Source organism: Diceros bicornis, chromosome 29 (genome assembly GCF_020826845.1).
Source record: "Diceros bicornis minor isolate mBicDic1 chromosome 29, mDicBic1.mat.cur, whole genome shotgun sequence".
NCBI classification, from domain to species: domain Eukaryota; kingdom Metazoa; phylum Chordata; class Mammalia; order Perissodactyla; family Rhinocerotidae; genus Diceros; species Diceros bicornis.
Window position 1 is genome coordinate 17,700,719 of NC_080768.1, and position 24,730 is coordinate 17,725,448.

At 39.5% G+C, this 24,730-nt stretch overlaps 1 protein-coding gene and 1 pseudogene across 2 annotated transcripts in view; one reads left to right on the plus strand and one right to left on the minus strand.

The window, feature by feature from the left end:
* LOC131393950 (cytochrome P450 4V2) overlaps positions 1 to 19,842 on the plus strand; it is a 32,376-nt gene extending 12,534 nt beyond the window's left edge. Inside the window, exons 6-11 of one of the 2 annotated variants that reach the window (XM_058525016.1) lie at positions 865 to 991; positions 9,131 to 9,319; positions 13,012 to 13,114; positions 17,484 to 17,618; positions 17,712 to 17,891; positions 19,198 to 19,842. In XM_058525016.1, the coding sequence (XP_058380999.1) occupies positions 865 to 991; positions 9,131 to 9,319; positions 13,012 to 13,114; positions 17,484 to 17,618; positions 17,712 to 17,891; positions 19,198 to 19,370 (907 nt within the window). In that variant the 3' untranslated portion in view covers positions 19,371 to 19,842. The remainder of the gene's footprint in view (positions 1 to 864; positions 992 to 9,130; positions 9,320 to 13,011; positions 13,115 to 17,483; positions 17,619 to 17,711; positions 17,892 to 19,197) is intronic. The other variant, XM_058525017.1, reaches the window with a different exon arrangement.
* Positions 15,860 to 17,008, minus strand: LOC131393847 (protein SET-like; annotated as a pseudogene).
* Positions 19,843 to 24,730: the final 4,888 nt, after the last annotated feature.

A 24,730-nucleotide genomic window follows, 5' to 3' on the forward strand; every position in this document is an offset into this window, starting at 1 on the left:
GGAAAACAGGAATATGTCCTAGAGATTGAGCAGCCAGCAAAGGCCTCTCTGAAGAACTGGCATCTAAGCTGTCCTGAAGGAGGTGATCATGTAGACGTCTTTCTGTTCCATCACTGGAAATGATGAGGGAGGTACTCGGGACAGCTCTGTGACAGATGGGTATTTAGTGAGCACTTTTCTTTAGAAGATGGCAACCCGTTGTTTTCTGTCACTCCAAACGAGTGCTCAAGCAAGTGAGTGGACATTAAAAAGAGGCAGATTTCATCGCAACCTGTGGTGGCAGAGCCACAGGCAGCCTTGGGAGGTCGAGAACTCTCCCTGAAGAAACAGAAGCAGAGATCAGATGGCCATCTAGTAACGATGTTTTATAACAGATCCTTCATTCTTCTAAAGAACGCATTAAATTGTTAAGCTCCATTGGAGGTGTAATAGCACATGCATTCATTGTTAAGCATAAAGCATGGAGCTCTTACTAGCCTCTAAGATGAATCATCATCCTTCCCACAAATTACGCTCACTGAGACCAGGCACCAAATGGTGCTCAAGAAACACACATTTCTGGGGCCGGCCTGGTGGCGCAAGTGGTTAAGTGCGCGCACTCCACTGCGGCAGCCCGGGGTTTGCCGGTTCGGATCCTGGGCGCGCACCAGCGCACCGCTTGTCAGGCCATGCTGGGGCGGCATCTCATATAAAGTAGAGGAAGATGGGCGTGGATGTTAGCCCCAGGGCCAGTCTTCCTCAGAAAAAAGAGGAGGATTGGCATCGGATGTTAGCTCAGGGCCGATCTTCCTCACCAAAAAAAAAAAAAAAAAAGAAACACAGGTTTCCAATGTATCAGCTGATGTATTTTTATCCTATTTCTAGGATGAGTGATATGATACATCGAAGAATGAAGATGCCCTGGCTCTGGCTTGACCTTTTGTTCCTTATGTTTAAAGAAGGATGGGAACACAAAAGGATCCTGAAGATCCTACATAATTTTACCAACAATGTAAGTCCTCGAGATTTTTTTTTTATTGTGGTAAAATATACATAACATAAAATTTACCATTATAGCCATTCAAAATGTACAATTTGGTAGCATTCAGTGCATTCACAATGTTGTGCAACCATTACCACTATCCATTTCCAGAACTTTTTTTTTTTTTATTGATATTTTAATGGTTTCTAACATTGTGAAATTTTGGGTTGTACATTTTTGTTTGTCCATCACCCCATATATGACTCCCTTCACCCCTTGTGCCCACCCCCCACCCCCACTTCCCGGGTAACCACAGTCCAGTTTTCTCTGTCCATGTGTTGGTTTATATTCCACATATGAGTGAGATCATACAGTGTTTGTCTTTCTCTTTCTGGCTTATTTCACTTAACATAATACGCTCCAGGCCCATCCATGTTGTTGCAAATGGGACGATTTTGTCTTTTATTATGGCTGAGTAGTATTCCATTGTATATATATACCACATTTTCTTAATCCAATCGTCAGTCGAGGGACACTTAGGTTGCTTCCACTTCTTGGCTATGGTGAATAATGCTGCAATGAACATAGGGGTGCATAAGCCTCTTTGGATTGTTGATTTCAGGTGCGTTGGATAGATTCCCAGTAGTGGGATGGCTGGATCATAGGGCATCTCTATTTTTAATTCTTTGAGGAATCTCCATACCGTTTTCCATAGAGGCTGCACCAATTTGCATTCCCACCAGCTGTGTATGAGGGTTCCTGTTTCTCCACATCCTCTCCAACATTTGTTGTTTTTTGTCTTGGTGATTATAGCCATTCTAACGGGCGTGAGGTGGTATCTTAGTGTTGTTTTGATTTGCATTTCCCTGATGATTAGTGATGTTGAGCATCTTTTCATGTGCCTATTGGCCATCTGTATATCTTCCTTGGAGAAGTGTCTGTTCATTTCCTCTGCCCATTTTTTGATCGGGTTGTTTGTTTTTTTGTTGTTCAATTGTGTGAGTTCTTTATATATTATGGAGATCAACCCCTTGTCAGATGTATGTTTTGCAAATATTCTCTCCCAGCTGGTTGGTTGTTTGTTCATCTTGATTCTGGTTTCATTTGTCTTATAAAAGCTCTTTAGTCTGATAAAGTCCCACTTGTTTATTTTTTCTTTAGTTTCCCTAGTCTGGGTAGGCATGTCATCCGAAAAGATTCCTTTAAACCGAATGTCAAATAGTGTGTTGCCTATATTTTCTTCTATGAGTTTTATAGTTTCAGGTCTCACCTTCAGGTCTTTGATCCATTTTGAGTTAATTTTTGTGAATGGCGATAGCACATGGTCCACTTTCATTCTTTTGCATGTGGCTGTCCAGTTTTCCCAACACCATTTATTGAAGAGACTTTCCTTTCTCCATTGCATGTCCTTAGCACCTTTGTCGAAAATTAGCTGTCCGTATATGTGTGGTTTTCTTTCTGGGCTTTCAATTCTGTTCCACTGATCTGTGTGTCTGTTTTTGTACCAGTACCATGCTGTTTTGATTACTATTGCTTTGTAGTATGTTTTGAAGTCAGGAATTGTGATGCCTCCTGCTTTGTTCTTTTTCTTTAGGATTTCTTTAGCTATTCGGGGTCTTTTGTTGCCCCATATAAATTTTAGTATTCTTTTTTCTATTTCTGTGAAGAATGTCATTGGGATTCTGATTGGGATTGCATTGAATCTGTAGATTGCTTTAGGTAATATAGACATTTTAACTATGTTTATTCTTCCAATCCACGTGCATGGGATATCTTTCCATTTCTTTATGTCATCGTAGATTTCCCTCAATAATGTCTTGTAGTTCTCATTGTATAGGTCCTTCACCTCCTTGGTAAGATTTATTCCTAGGTATTTTATTCTTTTTGATGCAATTGTAAATGGTATTATCTTTTTGAGCTCTCTTCCTGTTAGTTCATTATTAGCATATAGAAATGCAACTGATTTTTGTAGATTGATTTTGTACCCTGCAACTTTGCTGTAGTTGTTGATTGTTTCTAACAGTTTTCCAACAGATTCTTTAGGGTTTTCTATATATACAATCATGTCATCTGCAAATAGTGAGAGTTTCACTTCTTCGTTACCTATTTGGATTCCTTTTATTCCTTTTTCTTGCCTAATTGCTCTGGCCAAAACCTCCAGTACTATGTTGAACAGGAGTGGTGAGAGTGGGCAGCCCTGCCTCGTTCCTGTTCTCAGAGGAATGGCTTTCAGTCTTTCCCCGTTGAGTATGATGTTAGCTGTGGGTTTGTCATATATGGCCTTTATTATGTTGAGGTACTTTCCTTCTATTCCCATTTTATTGAGAGTTTTTATCATAAATGGATGTTGTATCTTGTCAAATGCCTTCTCTGCGTCTATTGAGACGATCATGTGGTTTTTATTCTTTGTTTTGTTGATGTGATGTATCACGTTGATTGATTTGCGGATGTTGAACCATCCCTGCGTCTCTGGTATAAATCCCACTTGATCATGGTGTATGATCTTTTTAATATATTGTTGTATTCGGTTTGCCAATATTTTGTTGAGGATTTTTGCATCAATGTTCATCAGCGATATTGGCCTGTAATTTTCTTTCTTTGTATTGTCTTTGTCTGGTTTTGGTATCAGGGTGATGTTGGCCTCATAGAATGATTCAGGAAGTGTTCCATCTTCCTCTATTTTTTGGAATAGTTTGAGGAGGATGGGTATTAAATCTTCTTTGAATGTTTGGTAAAATTCACTGGAGAAGCCATCTGGTCCTGGACTTTTATTTTTTGGGAGGTTTTTGATTACTATTTCAATCTCTTTACTTGTGATTGGTCTATTCAGATTCTCCATTTCTTCTTGGTTCAATTTTGGGAGGTTGTATAAGTCTAAGAATTTATCCATTTCTTCTAGATTGTCCAATTTGTTGGCATATAATTTCTCATAGTATTCTCTTATAATCCTCTGTATTTCCATGGTATCCGTTGTAATTTCTCCTCTTTCATTTCTAATTTTATTTACTTGAGCCTTTTCTCTTTTTTTCTTAGTTAGCCTGGCTAAGGGTTTGTCTATTTTGTTTATCTTCTCGAAGAACCAACTCTTAGTTTCATTAATCCTTTCTACTGTTTTTTTTGGTCTCAATATCATTTATTTCTGCTCTGATTTTTATTATTTCTCTCCTTCTGCTGGCTTTGGGCTTTGTTTGTTCTTCTTTTTCTAGTTCTGTTAGGTGTAATTTAAGGTTGCCTATTAGGGCTTTTTCTTGTTTGTTAAGGTGGCCTTGTATCGCTATGAGTTTCCCTCTCAGGACCGCTTTTGCTGCGTCCCATATGGTTTGATATGGCATGTTATCATTTTCGTTTGTTTCCAGATAGTTTTTGATTTCTCCTTTAATTTCATCAATGATCCATTGGTTGTTCAGTAGCATGTTGTTTAATCTCCACATTTTTGTCACTTTCCCAGTTTTTTTTTCCTGGTTCATTTCCAGTTTCATAGCCTTATGGTCTGAAAAGATGCTTGTTATGATTTCAATCTTCTTAAATTTATTGAGGCTTGCTTTGTTTCCCAACATATGGTCTATCCTAGAGAATGTTCCATGTGTGCTTGAGAAGAATGTGTAGTCAGCTGTTTTTGGGTGGAGTGCTCTGTATATGTCTAGTAGGTCCATCTCGTCCAGTTTTTCATTTAAGTCTAATATTTCTTTATTAACTTTTTGTCTGGATGATCTATCCATTGCTGTAAGTGGGGTGTTAAGATCCCCTACTATTATTGTGTTGTTGTTGATTTCTCCTTTTAGGTTTGTTAATAGTTGTTTTATGTACATTGGTGCTCCTATGTTGGGTGCATATATATTTATAAGTGATATGTCTTCTTGATGGAGTGTCCCTTTTATCATTATATATTTCCCTTCTTTGTCTTTCTTAACCTGTTTTATCTTGAAGTCTACTTTGTCTGATATGAGTATGGCAACACCTGCTTTCTTTTGTTTGCCATTAGCTTGGAGTATTGTCTTCCATCCTTTCACTCTGAGCCTGTGCTTGTCTTTAGTGCTAAGATGTGTTTCCTGAAGGCAGCATATTGTTGGGTCTTGCTTTTTAATCCATCCTGCCACTCTGTATCTTTTGATTGGAGAGTTCAATCCATTTACATTTAGGGTAATTATTGAGATATGAGGGTTGAATGTTGCTGTTTTGTCACTTATTTTCTGGTTCTTTTGCATTTCCTTTGTTTCTTGTCCCATTTGGTTTGGACTGCCAATTCAGTTTGGTTGTTCTCTCTTATGATTCTTCTAGTTTTCTCTTTGTTTATCATATGTGGTTTTAATTTGATTATTTGTTTAGTGGTTACCTTGAGGTTTGGGCGAAAAATCTTCTGTATGAGATAGTCCATTATCTGATAGCCTCCTATTTCCTTATACTAAGTCAATTCAGTCACTTTCCTCTTCCCCTTCTAAGTTGCTCTTGTTATACCTTATTCTATCTTGTGTTGTGGCTGTGTGTTTACAGTGATGAGGTTAAATTTATTTTTGGTGAATTTCTTCCTTTGATCTTTGAGTTTAGTATTTAAGTGGTTGCTAACCTATTCCGGTAAAGATCTACTATTTCTCTGATTTTGTCTACCTACTTTTCTCCTTACTCCAAGCTTTGTGTTCCCTTTCTCTTCTTGTTTCCAGGCCTAAGGGCCTTCTTGAGTATTTCTTGTAGTGGCGGTCTCGTGGCCATGAACTCCTTAGCTTTTGTTTATCTGGGAGAGTTACTATTTCTCCATCATATTTGAAGGATATTTTTGCTGGATAGAGTACTCTTGGCTGAAAGTTTTTGTCTTTTAGTATTTTGAATATATCATTCCAGTCTCTTCTAGCCTGAAAAGTTTCTGTTGAGAAATCCGCTGAGAGCCTGATGGGAGTTCCTTTGTACTTTATTTTTTGTTTTTGTCTAGCTGCCCTTAATATTGTTTCTTTGTCGTTGACCCTGGCTAGCCTTACCACTAGGTGTCGTGGTGAAGGCCTTTGTCTGTTAATATATATAGGAGTCCTGTTGGCTTCGCTTACTGGTATTTCCTGCTCCTTCCCCAGATTTGGGAAATTTTCAGCTATTATTTCCTTGAATAGGCTCTCTGTTCCTCTTTCCCTCTCCTCTCCCTCAGGAATACCTATAATTCTTATGTTACATTTTCTAATAGAGTCCGATATTTCTCGGAGTCTTTCTTCATTTCTTTTTAGTCTTAGTTCTCTCTCTTCTTGCATCTGGAGTATATCTGTATTCCTATCCTCTAAAGTACTAATTCTTTCCTCCATATTGTCAGCTCTGTTTTTTAAAGATTCCAGATTCTCCTTTATCTCCTCCATTGTGTTCTTCATCTCCATCAGCCCTGATAGGTTTTTCTTTATGATTTCAATCTCTTTTGTGAAGAAACTCCTAATCTCATTTAATTGTTTGTCTGTGTTGTCTCGTATTTCGTTGAGTGTTTTTATGATAGCTATTTTGAAATCTCTGTCATTTAGTTTATGGATTTCTGTGTCTTCGGGGTTGATTTCTGGGTGCTTGTCATTTTGTTTCTGGTCTGGTGATTTCATATATTTTTGCATTGTGGTTCCTGTGTTGGTTTTTGATTTTCCTCATCCTGGAAGTCTCTGGTTGCAATTTCCACCTGCCGCCACTGTCTGGTGGTAAAGGGCTGTCTAAGCCCTTTGCCCCCTGCGCTCTGCCCCAGTTTTTCTGCTGCGATCCGCAGTTTTGTTTTGTTTCTTTTCCCCACTGCGATCCACGGGTCCAGTCCAGTTTATTCAGGTCTGCCTCGGACCGCTAGATCTGGTCGAGCTGCAGACTCCGGGTTGCGGGGAGGGGGGAGCTCTCTCTTTTGCCCTCTGGGTCCCTGACGTGGGAGGCTTCTCGTTTGCCCCTCTTTATCCGCTCTCTGGGTTGCTCAGATGTTGATGGTAGCCCTGTGGCTCCTCTGAGCCCTCTGTGCGGGAGTTTCCCACTGGCTGAGAGAGCCCAAAGAGCTACAGTTTCCCGCCGAGGGCCGCCCCTCCCCCCTCTCTGGGAGCCGCGCGGACCGGATCGCTGATCTGATGGGGAGGGAGCGGAGTTCTCCTTACCTCTCCCCACTTCCTCCGGGGGCCCAGCACGTTCCGCTCTCAGATGTGCGGCAGTGTGGATCCCTCCGCTCCAGCTTTTCACTGTCTGGGATTCCATTGTTGGTCTGTGGCTGTTACTTTTGTTGTATCTTGTGGGGGAAGAATTCACGGGAAAGCTCACTCCGCCATGATGCTGACGTCACTCTCTCCATTTCCAGAACTTTTATGAGTCCATGATTTCTATGTTTTGTTAACATACCCATTATAGGACCATGGAGCCTGAGTCTCATAAAATAAAAGTTGGATTGAATAATACTGGTAAAAAGTAGACAGCATGATTACATTTAAATTGTATGTTCACCAAATATTAAACACTTGTTAGGTGCCAAATACTGTACCAAGTGTTAGAAATATAATACTGAGTAAGACATGTATGTTCTCTACCCTAAAAGAGGTTAGGCTAGTGGGGGAGATTGTCTATTAAAAAAATTGCAAAATGTGATATGAACCATGAACATTTATTAACAAACAGAGTGCTATGTTAAAAGAATAAAGAGACAAGGATCTGTGTTATAAGAATCTCCTGGACAATGTCTGAATTAGGTAGTAGTTTTCAAAGGCAAAGGGCATTTACAGCAATATCTCAACTGGGAAAAGATTAAAATAACCAGATATTACCATTTTATTTCCAATTCAGAAATAGCAAGGAGATAGTGATGTTGTTTTTGGATATAGGATTTCAGTCTGTGTTAAAGTCTGTGTTTATGAAAAAGCAAGATTTAATTGAAAATATATATCAAATTATGATTTAAATGTACTGATAAAAGTGCCTATTTAAATGTATTCTCTCTTTGCTGTAAATTTTGGTTTAAAATATATTGGAATTACTTCCTTACCATGAGGTACATCCTACCACCAACAGATCAAGTGGTTACTAAGTCAGTAGAAGTTAGATGAAGGAGATGTTGGATTGAGTTGGCTGCTGTGGAATATATAATCACCTGGCAGTAGGAGAATGGCCAACAGTTTGTATTTTATGAGTGTAATTACATTTTTCTTCAAATTTCATGCATTGATATCAATATCAATAATTAATGAATTCCAAATTGGATGAGCAATATTATTCATTTAATAAGTATTGAAATGTATACTCAGTGCTAAGCAATAGGGGTTCCACCAAGAAAAAAAGAAGACATGGTGTTTTGCCCTCAACTAACTTGGCATCTATTCATTCAAATCACTTAGTAGCAGGTTTGGTCAATTGCCTGATAGTAGAAGAAAGCTGAAATGTATAACCAAATTGTTTAGGGGCTTTAATTCTTTTGTTCATTCAACACATACTTAATGAACATTCTCAAAATGCCAGGCATTGTTCTAGAGGTTAGAAGTATATCAATGAACAAATTTGCTGCCACATGGTGGTACATTCTAGTTGGAGGAGAAAGACACTAAATAGCAAGTATAATATAATGTCAGGTAGTAAGTGAAATGGAAAAAAAGTAGGGTTAGGAAGGTAGTGAGTGCTAGGGACCAGGATAGCAGTGATCAGGGAAGGGCTTTCTGATAATGTGACAATTGTCAGAGACCTGAAAGAAAGGAGAGAGGCAGCCGTGCTGGCATCTGAGGAAAGAACATTCTAGGCAGAAGGAACAACAGGCATACAGGGTGAACTGACTAATCAACTTGCTGTTTCTTTTCTCTAATACAACATGTAATTAGAGTGATCCATAATTAGTCTATTATATAATGATTGCATTCTCTCCGCCATCTAAACTTTCTCTCATTAGCTCGTTCAGATCTCTAGATTACTATCTAGTAGACTACTCTATTCCTGTGTTGGAGAGACTGCAAAAATAGTACGTGAAAATTCTGAATTTGTCTGACATTAAATTTTTTTTTCAAAGTCTTAGCAAATAATGTCCTAAAATGTTAACAGGAAGCTTTACTATATTTTCACAAGAGCCTAAGTTATTGTTGAGACAGCAAGAACAGGAAAGGTTTAGAAAAAATAAGTTAAAAGAAGCCAGTATATTTTCCTAGGAAAATGTATTATTGGGCTATATCAAATTCCAAGCAAAAGAATGTGGTTGTTTAAATCATACAGGTCATTGTTGAACGGGCCAATGAAATGAAGAAAGATGAAGAACGTCGTAGAAGTGATGACAGTGGTCCTACCTCCTCCAAATATAAAGGCAGAGCTTTTCTTGACTTACTATTAAACGTGACTGATGATGAAGGGAACAAGCTAAGCCATGAAGATATTCGGCAAGAAGTTGACACCTTCATGTTTGAGGTATTTTATATTGTCATATTAGTTTCAGGGATCGTTAAACAAATCCCAGTTGTTTTTTAGAATCTTAGCGTTTTAAAGATTTTTAAAAGTTTAACCAAATTTTAAAGTAGCTTAATATAACTGAGGAAAAGTCATTATGTTATCATTAGCAATTACAAAATTTAAGAACCTGATTAAGTAGCAGATCAACTTCCTTCTTCAGAAAAAGCTTTTGACTCGTGATGGATACAGCAGTAGACACATTTTTTTTCTTAAGAAAACCTAAGGCCCGTCAGACTTTTCCAAGCAGAAGAGAAGCAGAAGAGGAGATTGCTCTCAGCTCTCTCTCTATTGCTTCATACTTCCTTTTAATCTCGGAAACCCGCAAGTCTGTTGCTTCCCTACCTCCTCCTCCACGTGTTCTTAGCAAATAAGTGCATCGCTACTGCTATGGGCAGCTTTAAGCTAAAGAAGAAAATAAGATCCCTCTGATAGAGAATTTAACCAGTTTGTGATTCTAAAGGAATTTCTGGTCTTCAAATAATAAAAAAAAAGAAAGATGCAGTTTTTACAGAGATAATTCTAACTATATTAAGTGCATCTCTCAATATGTGGATTGCCAAGTAAAGAGATGGTTTTAAAAAGCATCACGTGGTAATATTTTGGAAGTGGAGGGAAGGGTAGGGCATCAGTAGCTTTCGATGACTCACTGCAGGTTCAACATTGTGTTTGCTGCCCTGCCTACAGCCGTGTGGATACAGTACCGATGCGTGTGCGTTCTTCCGGGGCAGGAAGGCTCTCTGCCGCGTAGAAGACAGCAAGCTGTGTTAAGGGGCTGTAGACCTGAGTTCTCGTTGTGCCTCTTTGCTGACTAGCCATATGGGATGGTTCCAATCATCCCAGATCTCTGTCACAATTTCCCTACGTGTAAAATAGAGAGATGGATGAGATCAGTGGTTTTAAACTTCTTTCATAAGCAGAGTACCTCATCAAAAAGAAATTTTATGCAGAAAATGGGCATCTAATTAGCTAAAAAGTGGAGAGGTGTTAAGCATGTGGGCTCTGGGGCCAAATCCCAGCTCTAACTGGTACTAGCGGTGTGACCTCAGGCACCTCATCTAGCCTTTCTGGGCTTTAGTGTCCTCATTGTATAGCATGAATGAGTTATGAGGATTAGATTAATAATTTTTTATTTAATTTTTATGTATTTATTTTTGCTGAGGAAGATTCACCCTGAGCTAACATCTGTTGCCAATCTTCCTCTATTTGGTATGTGAGCTGCCACCACAGCATGGCCACTCCGAGTGGTGTAGGTCCGTGCCTGGGAACCGAACCTGGGCCACTGAAGTGGAGCATGCTGAACTTAACCACTAGGCCACCAGGGCAGCCCAGATTAATGATTTTTTTAAGGTGCATGGTGAATCGTGCCTGGCACATAGGAAGCATGCAGCAGATATTGGCTATTATTATTTGATATTGAAGTGGAGAGAGCTTCTGCCGTCTCCACCTTGCATGCACCCATGCATACACACACACGTGCACATACATATACACACTCACACATACGTGCACTCACATACACCTACACATACACATACGTACATGAGCACTTGCACACACACATGTGCACACACACATCCATCTCCCACCAGCAACCTCTCGCTTTCATGAAAACAATCAGATTAATGATCTCTTTCTTCCAGCTCTAACATTCTTTGAAATTCCTATTTTTTTTCTTCTTCATATCAAATAGGAGGCATGCCACGTATAACTACAATATTGTGACTTTCTCCATGAGGTGGATGCAAGCTATTACCGCCATGCCTTTCATGCCCCCAGTGGCAGCCATTAGATATTAAGGTTTTGCCTCGTGTCCTGTCACGAGTTGGCTTCTGTCAACTCTGCTTCATCCTGCTTTCTTTGGGTAGCAGACAAAATGAAACAGGAAGTTCGGCAGACTTCTCTTACACATTTGAATCAGGTTTCCACCCATAAATTCAAGAAAAGATATTGTAAATTACTGAGCAAGAGCACTTCCTTCTGTGACTTTAGTAGACAGCTGAGTGACATGGGCCAGATCTTGTCTGGAGTTCTGTAAAGGAACAGCAAGTGAGAGAAAATGCCATGACACACCAGTATCAGAGGCTTGTAAAACTGATATTTAAAAAAATTGTAGAATAAGCCTCAAACAATTCAACTCAGGCACCATCTTATAAAATAACTGGGAGATTTCTGCCCAGAGAATGACAAATTACAAAAATCACTTGTGTCGCATAGGGAAAAGTAGGATCTTCCATAGAGGAGATCATGTGTTTTCTTCTCTGTTTTCCCTAAAAGTCTTATTCAGAGAGCCATAATGTTATTATTGATTTTCCAAATACATTTTTGGTTTTTTTGGTGAGGAAGATTTGCTCTGAGCTAACATCTGTTGCCCATCTTCCTCTGTTTGTTTTTGTGAGGAAGATCAGCCCTGAGCTGACATCTGCCAATCCTCCTCTTTTTGCTGAGGAAGACTGGCCCTGGGCTAACATCCATGGCCATCTTCCTCCACTTTATATGGGATGCTGCCACAGCGTGGCTTGACAAGTAGTGCATCGGTGCGCACCCGGGATCTGAACCCCAGGCTGGCACAGCAGAGCGCGTGCACTTAACCACTATGCCACCTGGCCGGCCCCATCTGCCTCTATTTTGTGTGTGGGTCGCTGCCACAATATGGCTTGATGAGTGGTGTAGGTCCACACCCGGGATCCGAACCCACAAACCTGGGCTGCCGAAGCAGATGGCATGAGACTTAACCACTACACCACAGGGCTGGCCCAAATACATTTTTTTTTTCCTGCAGACCTCATCTGTTTTGCATGTGGAAATGTCCTGATCAGATGAAGATAGGAAATAAGAGGGTAAAGCCTAAAACATTAAATGGGCAGAGAATAAAGTTGTCCAGGGTGTTAGTATTAGTATTAGGGCTGGAGTCTCCTTACGCCAGATCACTTCACACTTGCAGAGGGGAAGAGTGTGGGCCCTCCTTTGTTGTCAGACACTCCGAGGATTCTATTCCTCCTCTGCCTCCTGTTAAGCTGTCTGGCTCTGGGAAATGTATTTAACTTTTTTTGTTGGTCTCAGTTTTTAATCTCTAAAATGTGAATAGCAGTCTCAAGTATTTCATTGAGTTTTTGTGAAGAATAATTGAGTTCGTTTCTGGGAAACACTTAGTATTTTGCCGAAAACTCAGCAAGTATTCAATGAAGCTATTTATCAACTTTTTGTTGTGGAGACTATTACTCAGAACCACAGGTATACTCCCTGGTGTCCAGTATTGACAGGCAAAGCCTGCCTTACAAATGGGAGAAGGTGAGAAGGACAGATCTGGTCAGTTGTCTCTCGAAAGTCAGACTCTTTTTTTTCAAAGAAATGGTCCAGTGCGCCTTGTTCCTTTGGAATGCCCCCTTATGAGCACAGCCAAGCCACTTCTCACCAAGTATGCAGCTCCATGTGGCACTGAAATGTCTCTCTAGGCATGAACCTCCACGTTGAAGGGGTTGTTTTGTTTGTTTGTTTGTTTCTCACCAAGATGAGATACTGTGTGGAATTAACTTATGATCTGGAGTCACAGTGCAGCTGTCAAATCCAGAGACAATCAAAATAGAGTTATCATTCCTAATCTTCTCCATATACCTCTGCTTTGTAAGCTATTTTTGTTCTTACATTTGCAGGGCCACGATACCACTGCAGCTGCAATAAACTGGTCCTTATATCTCTTGGGTTCTTATCCAAAAGTCCAGAGAAAAGTGGACAATGAACTGGAGGAAGTGTTTGGTATGTTTGGCCCCTTCACTACTTACACAGTGGTCCCAAGTCTCCCAAAGCAAAAGTCATTCTTGCTCTTTAAGGACGTGCAGTAGGACTGTTCTAAAGATGCTCTAATAAACAAGAAGGCTCCCATATGGGATCCCTGCCAGTGCCCGTCTCCTTTGCAAGGTCTCATCCGTTCACTTACAGGCATTGGCTAATCCTCTGGCATGTGACTGCACTGGCCTCGGTGCTGGGGATGCACAGATGAAGGTTACTGTCCTCAAGGATCTCTCTGCTTAATAGATGAAACAGACATTGTACATAAAGCATCCGGTCACGGCTGTGTGCTTGAGTGATATGAAGAAGGTGCTGTTTGGAGCAGAGAGGAGCAGATGCTGCGGGTTAGAGGGGTCAAGCAAAGCTGTTGCATATAGGATCACATCTGGCCACAAATGAGAGAAAAGATGGGTTAAACTGATAGGACATAAATTTCTATTAAACAGCCAGTAATCAGCAGGTAAGGAGTCCTAGGCTGATGCCAATAGGGATGTCGTCAGTGTCCCAAACTTGCTCCTTTTCCTCTATCATCTTTAACAGCATTGTTTTTGTTTTCTTGATTGTTGTTCCAGGTCTCATGTTTATTTTTAAGGCAAGAAGAAAGGGGATGGGGGGATGAAGGATGCATTAGTTTTCTGTGGCTGCTGTAACCAGTTCTACAAACTGGGTGGTTTAAACCAACAGAAATTTATTCTCTCACAGTTCTGGAAGCCAGAAGTCCGAAATCAGTATCACTGAGCTAAATCAATGTGTTGGCAGGGCTGTACTCCTTCTGGAAGCCCTAGGGCAGAATCTGTTTCTTGCAGCTTCTGCTGGCTGCCAGCATTCCTTGGCTTATGGCCACATCACTCAAGTCTCTGCCTCTGTCTTCACACCACCTTCTCTTCTGTGTGTGTGTCATGTCTCCCTCTGCCTCTCCTATAAAGACATTTGTGGTGGCATTCAGAGCCTTCCTGGATAATCCAGGATAATCTCCCCATTTTAAGACCATTAACTTAATCAAATCTGCAAAGATATATTTTTTCCAAATAAGGTAACATTCACAGGTTCCAGGAATTAGGACCTGATATTTTGAGGGGCCATTATTGGGTAGGCCATTATCAGCCTACCACAAAGGGGCTCTGCATCGTGCCATCAATTTTCTGCTTTGTTTAATCACACGTTACACGGCTCCCCAAAGCTGGAAGGAGAAAAGGAGCAAGGTTGGGTCGGCCAACCAACAAAGTGGTGTCTAATACAGTTTCATAGAGAAAAGAAGTGGGGAAGGAAAAATAAAGCAAAAAAGGAGGAGAGGGAAGGCATTCTACAAAGATGGAACCAAATGAACAATGGCACAGAAGTGGAAATGTTTGGAGGGCAATAGTGAATAGTGAGGGACAGCTAGAAATCAGAACATTTGGTAGAATGTATTGAGAGATGAGGTTGGAAAAACAGTTTCATATTCAGATTGTATGAGAACTTGAATTTCACATGAAGAGGGAAGACTATTTTGTCGAAGGAGACAATCTGAACTTCTGTGTCATTTTATTTTTTCCGTATCAGTTTTAATTTCTCTCCGATTGCCTCTGGTGGGTAAAGTTGGTCTTCCAAAAGCTCAAGTTCTTTTGGAATATGTTCACATTTTTGTATCCTCCACCATTTCTAGCTCATTGCTGGTCTCACAAATGCTTTTTGACCTCACATAATTAGTAATTATTACTAGAATCTTTATTCTGCTGCTTCTCATGTTTTCTGCTAATTGGACCTCACTTTTTTGTCTGCTTCTCAATATGAGTTCTAAAATTTTTTGAGTAACTAATCTTTGGGTATTGAGTTGCAAGTATTAATTCCTCTTGTTAGTTATTTTTTTTTATTGAGGTTAACGTCACATAACATAAAATTAACCATTTTTTTGTGTGCATGTGTACACATTTAGTTTTATTGTAACAAAACAATTTGTACTCTTTGAATGTTTAAAACTGAGCATCGTCTTTCTTTCCAGTGAAATGAAAAGAAAACTTAAAAACAAACAGGAACAAAATTACAATAGAAAATATCAATTCCAAATCAGAGCCTACAGAATCGCTGATTCTCCCATCGAGTGGCAGGACTTAAGCCATCATTAGGAGAGAATTTTATTTTATTTTATTTTTTACTTTTATTTTTCGTGAGGAAGATTAGCCCTGAGCTAACATCTGTTGCCAATCCTCCTCTTTTTGCTGAGGAGTAACATCCTAACATCCGTGCCCATCTTCCTCTACTTTATATGTGGTATACCTACCACAGCATGGCTTGATAAGCGATGCGTAGGTCCGCACCTTGGATCTGAACCTACGAACCCCGCGCTGCTGAAGCAGAGCGTGCGAACTTAAGCACTAGCCACCAGGCCGGCCCCGAGAATTTTATTTTAAAAGTGGCATCCTAAACTGCAAGGATGTCCGTTAAACAGGGCAATTAAATATGCCAAAGGAGGAGCCATATTGTCAAAATACCCACTTAAACCACCCAAATATCTCAAACCCACCTTTTGCTGACCTTCTAGAAACTTTAATTAAGAAAAAATTTTTTAACCAAAAGAAAGTAGACAGATACATATTGGTAAATGCTAACTGTCCATATTCACATAGAGAAACAGTGTAATCTCGGAGCCCAATATTTGGAAAAAGAAAGGAAAAAATTAGAATTCTATGTACTACTATACAGGGGCCTAGCATCCTCCAGCCTCCAGCAGAGCTAAGGGAGCAGAAGGTTTTTCTTTTTTCCCACAGAGCACAGTGGTATGATTCCATAAAGTTTTTGTTGAAACAGGAAGGGATGAAAATGAGTTTGGAACAGAAAGAGGTAGAGATTCTTTTCCCATTGTATTCCGCGGAAGGTATTCCCCCTCAAAGAAGTTGAGAACCATGGTGCAAAGGAGAGAAAAGAGACTTCAAGAACAGGCTGCCTGAGCACAAGAGGGGCAAAAAAAAAAGACAACGACTTGCTCTGAGAGACTGGAGAACATTGGTCATCTTCTCCTTCATCCTACTTTCCTTCTTCGCCCTCATCATCTTCTTCCCCTTCATTCTATCACCTTCTTCATCAACATCTTCCCATTCTTCTTCTTCATCGTCATCATCATCACCACCACCATCATCTTTGCCTTCCCCATTCTTCATCATCCATGTCAGGAACCAAGTAGTACTGTAGTGGATTTGGCCGAATATCATCTTTGATGACCTCTCCTAACACATCTGCCCCTGCATCAGAATGATCAGTAAACCAGAGAAAGAAGCTCTCTGGTTCTTCATGCTCTCTCTTCCTGCTGGCTTTATTCTGTGTTTGACTTGAACGTTTCATCAAATCCTTTCCAGATTTCCTTTTGATTTCAGTGGACTTTGAAGACGGAGCACCACTCTCATTCAGATGAAATTCTTGGGTGAGAACTTTATTTTTGAAGTAAGGGTTTTCATCAGAATGAAAATCTATTCTGTAACCTGATTTAATATCTTCAAATTCTGTCACTTCAACTCTGGTCAAACAAGGCAGCACCTCTTCATCCTCCTCCCTAAGCAGTGCAGACTTGGGGGTGGTTGACACATGTTGTTACCCCAAAATGTGGGATTTTGGCAACTGATTCTGACCTCTTCTGAAAAAATGCTTGGTAGAGTTTGTTATATTTCTGTTCTCCTTGCAAAATCTCCTGACTGGCTTGTTCGGTAAGTCTGTCTATTTCATTTTGTGCTTAATCATTATTTTCTGTTGCTTCTTGCTGTTCTTTTTCTCCGTTCGGCAAGTCCAGAGAGGTGGATGTCTCCTCCGGCCTGTGGGCAAAGGCAGTCTTGGTTTCTTTGTTTGAGGTGGGAGCGAAGGGCATTTGGGAGGCATACTGTGGGGAAAGTTCAAGAATCTGACCCAAGAGAAGATGCACGTCTGGAAGAAGCTCTGAGAACTCAAAATTAACCATTTCAAATTGTACAATTGAGTACATTCATAATGTTGTGCAACTGTTACCTCTATCTAATTCCAAAATATTTTCACCCAGAAAAGAAACCTTGTAGCATGAACCAGCCACTCCCCATTCTGTCTTCTCCCAGCCCCTGGCAACTTCTAATTTGTTTTCTGTCTCTAGGAATTTGCCTATTTTGAGTATTTCCTATAAATGGAATCAGACAATATGTGACTTTTGTGTCTGGTTTCTTTTACTTAGCATATTGTCTCATTTTACTTCGATTATGTATACTGTTAGAAATTCTACTTTAGCTGTAGGTAGTTAACATTCAGTGTTTTGATTAATGTACTCTTCTTTGATATCAGCCCCCCCACCCCCAGCCCAAATAGTTCTTACATTTTCATCTCACTTATTTACTTTAATCAGGGAAGTCTGATCGTCCTGCTACCTTGGAAGACCTGAAGAAGCTTAAATATCTGGAATGTGTTATGAAGGAGACCCTTCGCCTTTTCCCCTCTGTTCCTTTATTTGCCCGTAGTCTTAATGAAGATTGTGAAGTTGGTAAGAATTCTATAATCAGAATAATAGGGAGAGTGGATTTTTTAAATGTCTGTCTTGCTCCATTCTCATGGCATGTTGTCTACTTCTTGACAGCAGGTTACAGAATTGTGAAAGGCTCTCAGGCAATCATCGTTTCCTATGCACTGCATAGAGACCCGAGATACTTTCCAGATCCTGAAGAATTCAAGCCAGAACGGTTCTTTCCTGAGAACTCACAAGAACGCCATCCATATGCATATGTGCCCTTCTCTGCTGGACCCAGAAACTGTATAGGTTTGTATCCATCAGAATTGTTTTGACCTTTCAGAATCACATGGTAGTGGGTTTCCCACAATAATTTGTTTAAGGTATAGTCTGCCATATGCAACAGTCTTTTAAAAAACTGGTTCCCTTTTTCCTCCGCTCTATATTATATTATTTCCTCCACTATCCATTATTGTTTTCAAATATGACTGTCATAAAGTATAGTAGTTTCCTAGGGCTGCCATAACAAAGTACCACAGACTCATCTCCTCCTGTATCTCCACATGGTCTTTCCTCTGTGTGTGTCTGTGTCCGAATCTCTTCTTTTTATAAGGACACTAGTCAGATTGGATTAGGGTCCATCCATATGACGTCATTTTAATTCAATTGCCTCTTTAAAGGCCCTATCTCCAAATAGTTACATTCTGAGGTACTGGGGTTTAGAACTTCAACATATGAATTTTCAGGGACACAATTCAACCCATAATGTAAAGCATAATCAGTTTCATGGTAGGGTTTAAAAATGTAGATTTTTGGGCCACCACTACTGGTGGCCTAGTAGTTAAGTTCAGCGGCCCAGGTTCGGTTCCCAGGCGCAGACCTACACCACTCATCAGTGCCCATGTTGTGGTGGTAGCTCACATACAAAAAGAGGAGGATTCGCAACAGATGTTAGCTCAGGGAGAATCTTCCTCAGCAAAATAAATAAATAAATGTTGTAGATTTTGGATTAAAGTAGAATATATTTTATATGGTAGAAAATTTCTTTATGACGATTAGTTATATTTAACCTAATTTCTGTGTTTGTTGCTTTTACGTATTGCATTTTGCAAAACCAAAACAAAGAATGCTTCCCATAAGGCCAGCTGAAGTACTTAAACAAAATGAATGCACGTCACCATGCATTATAAGCACTTCTGACTTTAGTATCTTTAGCATTTTATCATTTATGTAAATACAGGTATTAGTAAAATGAGGTCAGATTTAAGTGAGTGAATCTGAAGCATATTTGGTGACTTTATAGTAAATTAAATTAAAGGCCCAATAAGAAATCAAGCCAGAGTAGTGGCTTTCATGCTTCAAGGAGCCCAGGAGTCATCTGGGGTACTGCTAAAATACAGATTCCTCGCCCACCGCAGCTATTCAGAGGCTCTGGCTGGGAGTGGGGAAGGGCACCCAAGAATCTTCATTTTTAATAAGTATCCCACGTGATTTTGATTCTTCCAGGGCCTACTGTGAAAATACAAAATTGCTTGCTTCCTCTAATAGAACCTGTACTTTCTCACATTTGAGATATCTCTGTAATTAAAGTGGTGGTATTTCCATTAACTTGAAGGTCAAAAATTTGCCCTGATGGAAGAAAAGATCATTCTTTCCTGCGTCCTGAGGCATTTTTGGGTAGAATCCAACCAGAAAAGAGAAGAACTTGGCCTGGCAGGAGAGCTGATTCTCCGTCCAAGTAATGGCATCTGGATCAAGTTGAAGAGGCGGAACGTGGATGGATCCTAACCATATTATTGGACTTATCATGCGCTTATCATGAAAAAAGTCTTTCTTTAAGGGAAACTTTGCATTTACAATTTAGAGATCGTGAGTTCAGCACTCTTAATCCCTAGACCTAGTTTTCTCTTGTCCCCACTTACATCGGGTTCAAGTCTACCAGGGAGAGAGTTTTTATGTTTTCTTCACCACCATAGGTCTTACCCCTGATCTTGATCCCAGAAGTACAGTTAACTGATGACAGCACCCAAATAAACATATAACAAGTGTCTCAACAGAGGGATCCACAGGCTAATTCAATTTCAATTGACAGACCCAAAGGATATGATTTAATTGAGGTTCCAGAATTTTTGTAAGGTATTCTTCTTGGCTCAGGAACATATATATGCATATATACATATACATTTAATGTGAAAAGGGTGATTAATTAAGGACTAAGACTTAAGGAGGTTAAGTTTTTTAAATTATATCAGTGGCATCAGTTATGAGAGTAATTATTGTGGTACTTTTCAGATTTTATCACCTAGAGTTGATCATTTATAAGTTGATTCATAGGTTCTGTTCCTGTTTCCCTTTTGACTGTATACTTAGAGCCTTCATTTTATTTTTTATAGCATCACAATTACCTTTATATGTAATATACTATGGGGAGAGATTCCTCTTGGTAATCTCCAGTCCCTCACAGTGCTTCAGGGGGCTGATTAATGGCTTTTGGAGCTCAAAGGACCTTGGAGCTTATCTAGTTATACTCCCTTTTTATTAGAAGTGAGGGAATGAGATCAATGAGAAGGTAAGATTCTGCGCAACGTTATGCCACTCGTGGGTGACAGGGCTGGAAATGAATAGCAGTCTACACTCTAAATCTCTCCACTCCCAATATGACACACTTCTATTATAATATACTATTGCTTTATGGTACTCAGGTCTATCTCTAGATGTGTCATTAGAACACAGATTTTCTGCCTCTGATTTTGGCGTATTTCTTCTAGAATTCTTCCATCTAAAGGAAAAGAGAAGCCATGCATCTATATTTAGTAACCCAGTAATATCTCACTTAGTTTAGAATTAGGCTTCCAGTAAATTCAGTCCTTCAGAAAACACCTATCAAGCTGATAACTGATAGACATTCCCTAAATTTTACTTCTATAGGCAATATCTCTACTTCTTCAATCAGTGACTTAAAAAAATTCTTTTAATAAATAATTTGATAAAATTGTTTGTTCAATTTTCCCAAGGCTATAGTAGATGCAAGCAACAAATTAAGAGGATGGAATATGTATTCTTCAATGGATATCAAAGGAAGAGGTTATAAAACCAAAGCCATTTGGCAAACACTACAGGCTGGGACATTTAGGACGGGGTCAGTAGCTCAACCCACTTTACCCAAAGATCCCAACCCAGTGAAGACAACCCAGTCCCTAAGTTGATGAGAAAAAGTAAGGGAAGTGTATGTTGCAGTTGAAAAAGATTCCCCTCATGTGGTTAACTTTGTTACCCAGAAAGTGTATATATGTAGAAAATCTTGTTCCCAGATGACTTTGGACAATTAAAGTTTTATTCATGGAAATCGGTGTTATTTCTCAATTTTATGCGTGAACATTAAAACCTTGCCTTTTTTTTGAAGTGACCCTACACGAGATGTGAAATTAAATTTAAATTAAAAGATTGCTTAATGTTCCCTTTTGGCCTAAGATTTTCATTTAGCACCAGAATAATTGGTTATTCATGTTTTAATTGGAAATTCACTTAAAACCATGTCAGAGTTGGAATTGAGAAATTATGTCATGGTGTATAGTATTGAAATGCAGATGTTGATTTTTTTTTAATAAGAGGATGATCAAATATCTTTTTGTTTCCCTATTACGTGTCCTACACCTGCTCGAAAGAGGTATCTCAAGAAAAATAAATTACATTTTCAATATGGGTGCTAGTTTTTTGCTAAGAATTGATGTCAGTTTGAAATATAAATAATTTTAGTGGTATTCTAGATATAACACTATAATTCTCACTGAGATGCACTGGAAAGAGCAGAGCCTCAAGTGTTACCCTTCTTAGGGACATTTAATGATCTAGAGATGCAAACAGCAGAAATCCTTCATGGTCATAAAGGCACCACCAAAGACCTTTCTCAGTGAACTGGCATTCGCTCCTTAATGGGCAGTACAATATAGCTTTTGTTCATCTGTTTCTTTCCTGGTGGGCCCATCTCCTGGCCACACAGCAGCTTCATCAGAGAATCAGGGCTTTTTCCTTTTTTTTGAAAACCGCAGGTTCTCTTAAAGCTCCCGGATCTCTGCCCTGCCTGTGGCACATCCTCCCACCCAAGCTCCCAGGCTCCATTAGGGACTCTCATTCGTTCCCTCACCTCAGAAGTGTCCAGCTCCAAACCCCTCTCTCCAGGCCACTGTCACTTCAGATAAATGTTACCTTCTATCCTAGTGTTTTTTTGCTGCCTAACAAATTATTACAATCTTTAGCAGTTTAAAACAACACTAATTTATTATTTCACTGTTCTGTAGGTCAGTAGGTGGGCTTAGCTGGGTTCTCTGTTTAGTATCTATCTCACAAGCCCAAAATCAAGGTGTGGAGGTTGTGGGGAAGAATCTTCTTCCAAGTGCATTCAGTTTGTTGGAAGTAATCGGCTCCTTGTGGTTGTCGGACTGAATTCTCCATTTTCTTTCTGGCTCCTGGCCAGAAACCTCTCTCCTAGAGGCCACTGCAGATCCTTGTCCCAGGCTCTACCCATCTCAAAGCCAGCAATGGAGAGCTTGCCTGCTGTCAAATCCCTCTCACACTTTGAATCTCTCTGACTTCTCCTTATGTAACAGCAGAAAGAAACTCTGGGTTTTTTTTTTTTTTTTTGGTGAGGAAGATTGGCCCTGAGCTAACATCTGTGCCCATCTTCCTATATTTTATGTAGGACGCCTGCCACAGCATGGCTTGACAGGTGGTGCATTGGTCCACACCCGGGATCTGAACCTGTGAACCCTGTGCTGCCAAAGCGGAGCTTGCAAACTTAACCACTATGCCACCGGGCTGGCCCCAGGAAACTCTGTTTTTAAGGGCCCCTGTGATGAGATCAGGTCCACCCAGATAATCTCCATTTTGAGTAGCTCAAAGTCAACTGTTTAGTAACCTTAATTACATCTGCAAAATTGCTTTTGTTGTGTAACATAACATAATCATGGAAAGACAGGGTATCTCATTTTCTTCAGTCCCCTGGATTAGAGAGGGAAATCTTGGGGAGTATTTTAGAATTCTGCCTACCACTGCTTGTTTTCAACTTAATTCTGATTTAGTTCTTCTGATTCCACAAGGAAATTTTTAGTTTTAGTGTATTGCTAGAACATAACTTATGGTTTCACTGTAAGAAAAATTCAAACAAAACACAGAAGTATGTTTAAATAGGTTAAAATCTGTAATCTCACCTTTTAGGGAAACAATCTCTGAGCGTTTCTGCCATGATTTGGAGGCAGGGTAGTTTCATCTCAGTCATCTTTTTTTCCTGTCAAGGCTGGTAGCAGATGAGATGCAAAATTTAAATTCTTGTATACTGCACAGGGCAGAGGACTGCCTTTTGTTGACTGCTGCTGCACCAGTCGATACTCTGAATCTAAAAGGCAGTACAGCAGGCATATTTGAAATATGTTACTTCATTACGGTCAAAAAATATTTTATTGACAACATTATCCTACATTTTTAATAAAAATAGTTCCGCAGTGCAGTAACGTGCGTTAAATATTTAAAAATCAACTCCCTAAAAATCGAATTTGCTAGCCAGAACAATGTATCACAATTTTGAAGAATGGTTCGAAAACAAAGGAGATTTAGTGGGCAAATGATTATGGTCTCTAACTATTTGAAAAAGCACAAAAAGAATAAATTATTTTGTGTGGATCTAGTAAATTCATCTAGGACTGAAGGATAGAGTTGCAAGGAGGTCTATTTCAGTATATAGAAAGGCTTTTTCTTAAAAACAAAATAGAACTCCCTGAGCAGGAACAGGCTCCTGGGAAAATCAGTATGTTTCTTTCCAGTCTAAGTATCTATGCCAGGAGTGCTATACAGCAAATTTCAGCCTACTTTGTCTGAAAAGGGCCAGATGGTAAATCTTTTCAGCTTTGCAGGCCACACTGTCTCTGTCACAACTATTTCATCTCTGTAGTTGTAGGTGAAAACAAGCATAGATAATACATGAATGAATGGGCATGGCTGTGTTTCAATAAAAGTTTATTTACAAAAACAGGCGCTGTTTTTGTAAACAGTGCCAGATTTGGTCTGTGGACTGTGGTTGTCAACCCCTGCTACATCATAGTTTCTGAATTGGGTGGGAGGAGGACCTAAACATCAACCAACTCCCTTCCATACTTAAAATTTCCATGTTGCAAGATTCTTTGTCTGTGGTATAGGAGGGCATAGATACTATTGGACAGAAGATCCTTCCAGGGTAAACTATCCATACCCCGACTTTATTCAGTTGTGCATCTTGGTGATTATAATGGAAAAAGTCCAGTGAGATGAGATTTAATTTGCATGACCCCAAATAACTGGGAATATTATGAACCTTTAAAAAAATGGAAACCTGTGGATGAATTGTATGGCCCTAATGTGAAATAGTTAGTATATTAAATAGCTGAACACAGGAATGGAATGTTCATAGACTATGTTGAGAGGACAAAAAGTTGAAACTGTTGGCAGAAAACCAAAGTCAATATCAGAGCCAAGCAAACAGTGCCTGTGGTGCCACATTAGGAAAGCTTGAAGATCGTCCATTTTTAAGTGGCAAGAGACTCTTCTGTCCAGAATCACGGAAGCAATTGTGCTTTCAGGTAGAGAATTTCTGTTATTCTGATTTCTTCCAAATAGCGTGTTTTTTTAAAAAATTAAGTATAGTTTTTACTTTATGAAGAAGGATTAATTTATGTTCTAATTTCTTGCATATTTAGAAAGTGTGGAAAAAATTATGTTCTTACGTGTGGAAATATTTGTGTGTAATATATTTTAAAAGCAAAGAGAATATTAACTCATTTAAAAATTTAAAATGAGCTTCAATGGTTTCAAAGCTTTTTTTTACTTAGGGATTCTGGACCGATGTCACTGCCATTATTTACGATAATTTTTTTTTGCTCAAATCTAGAGGTTTTACAGCTGTTTAATCCCTCTCAACCAATTACTGACAATACAGGTGGCTTATGAACAACAAACATAATAACAGTCTAGAGGTCTCAATTTATAGCTGGTGCCAAGCCCCTGGGCACAAAATGTACAGAAAACCCTTGTTCTTAGAATTGGTAATTGTGTGCTTAGATTTGCAATTCAGACATTTACAAGAAAATCTCTATCATCTTAAATTAAAGTTCATGCTAAAT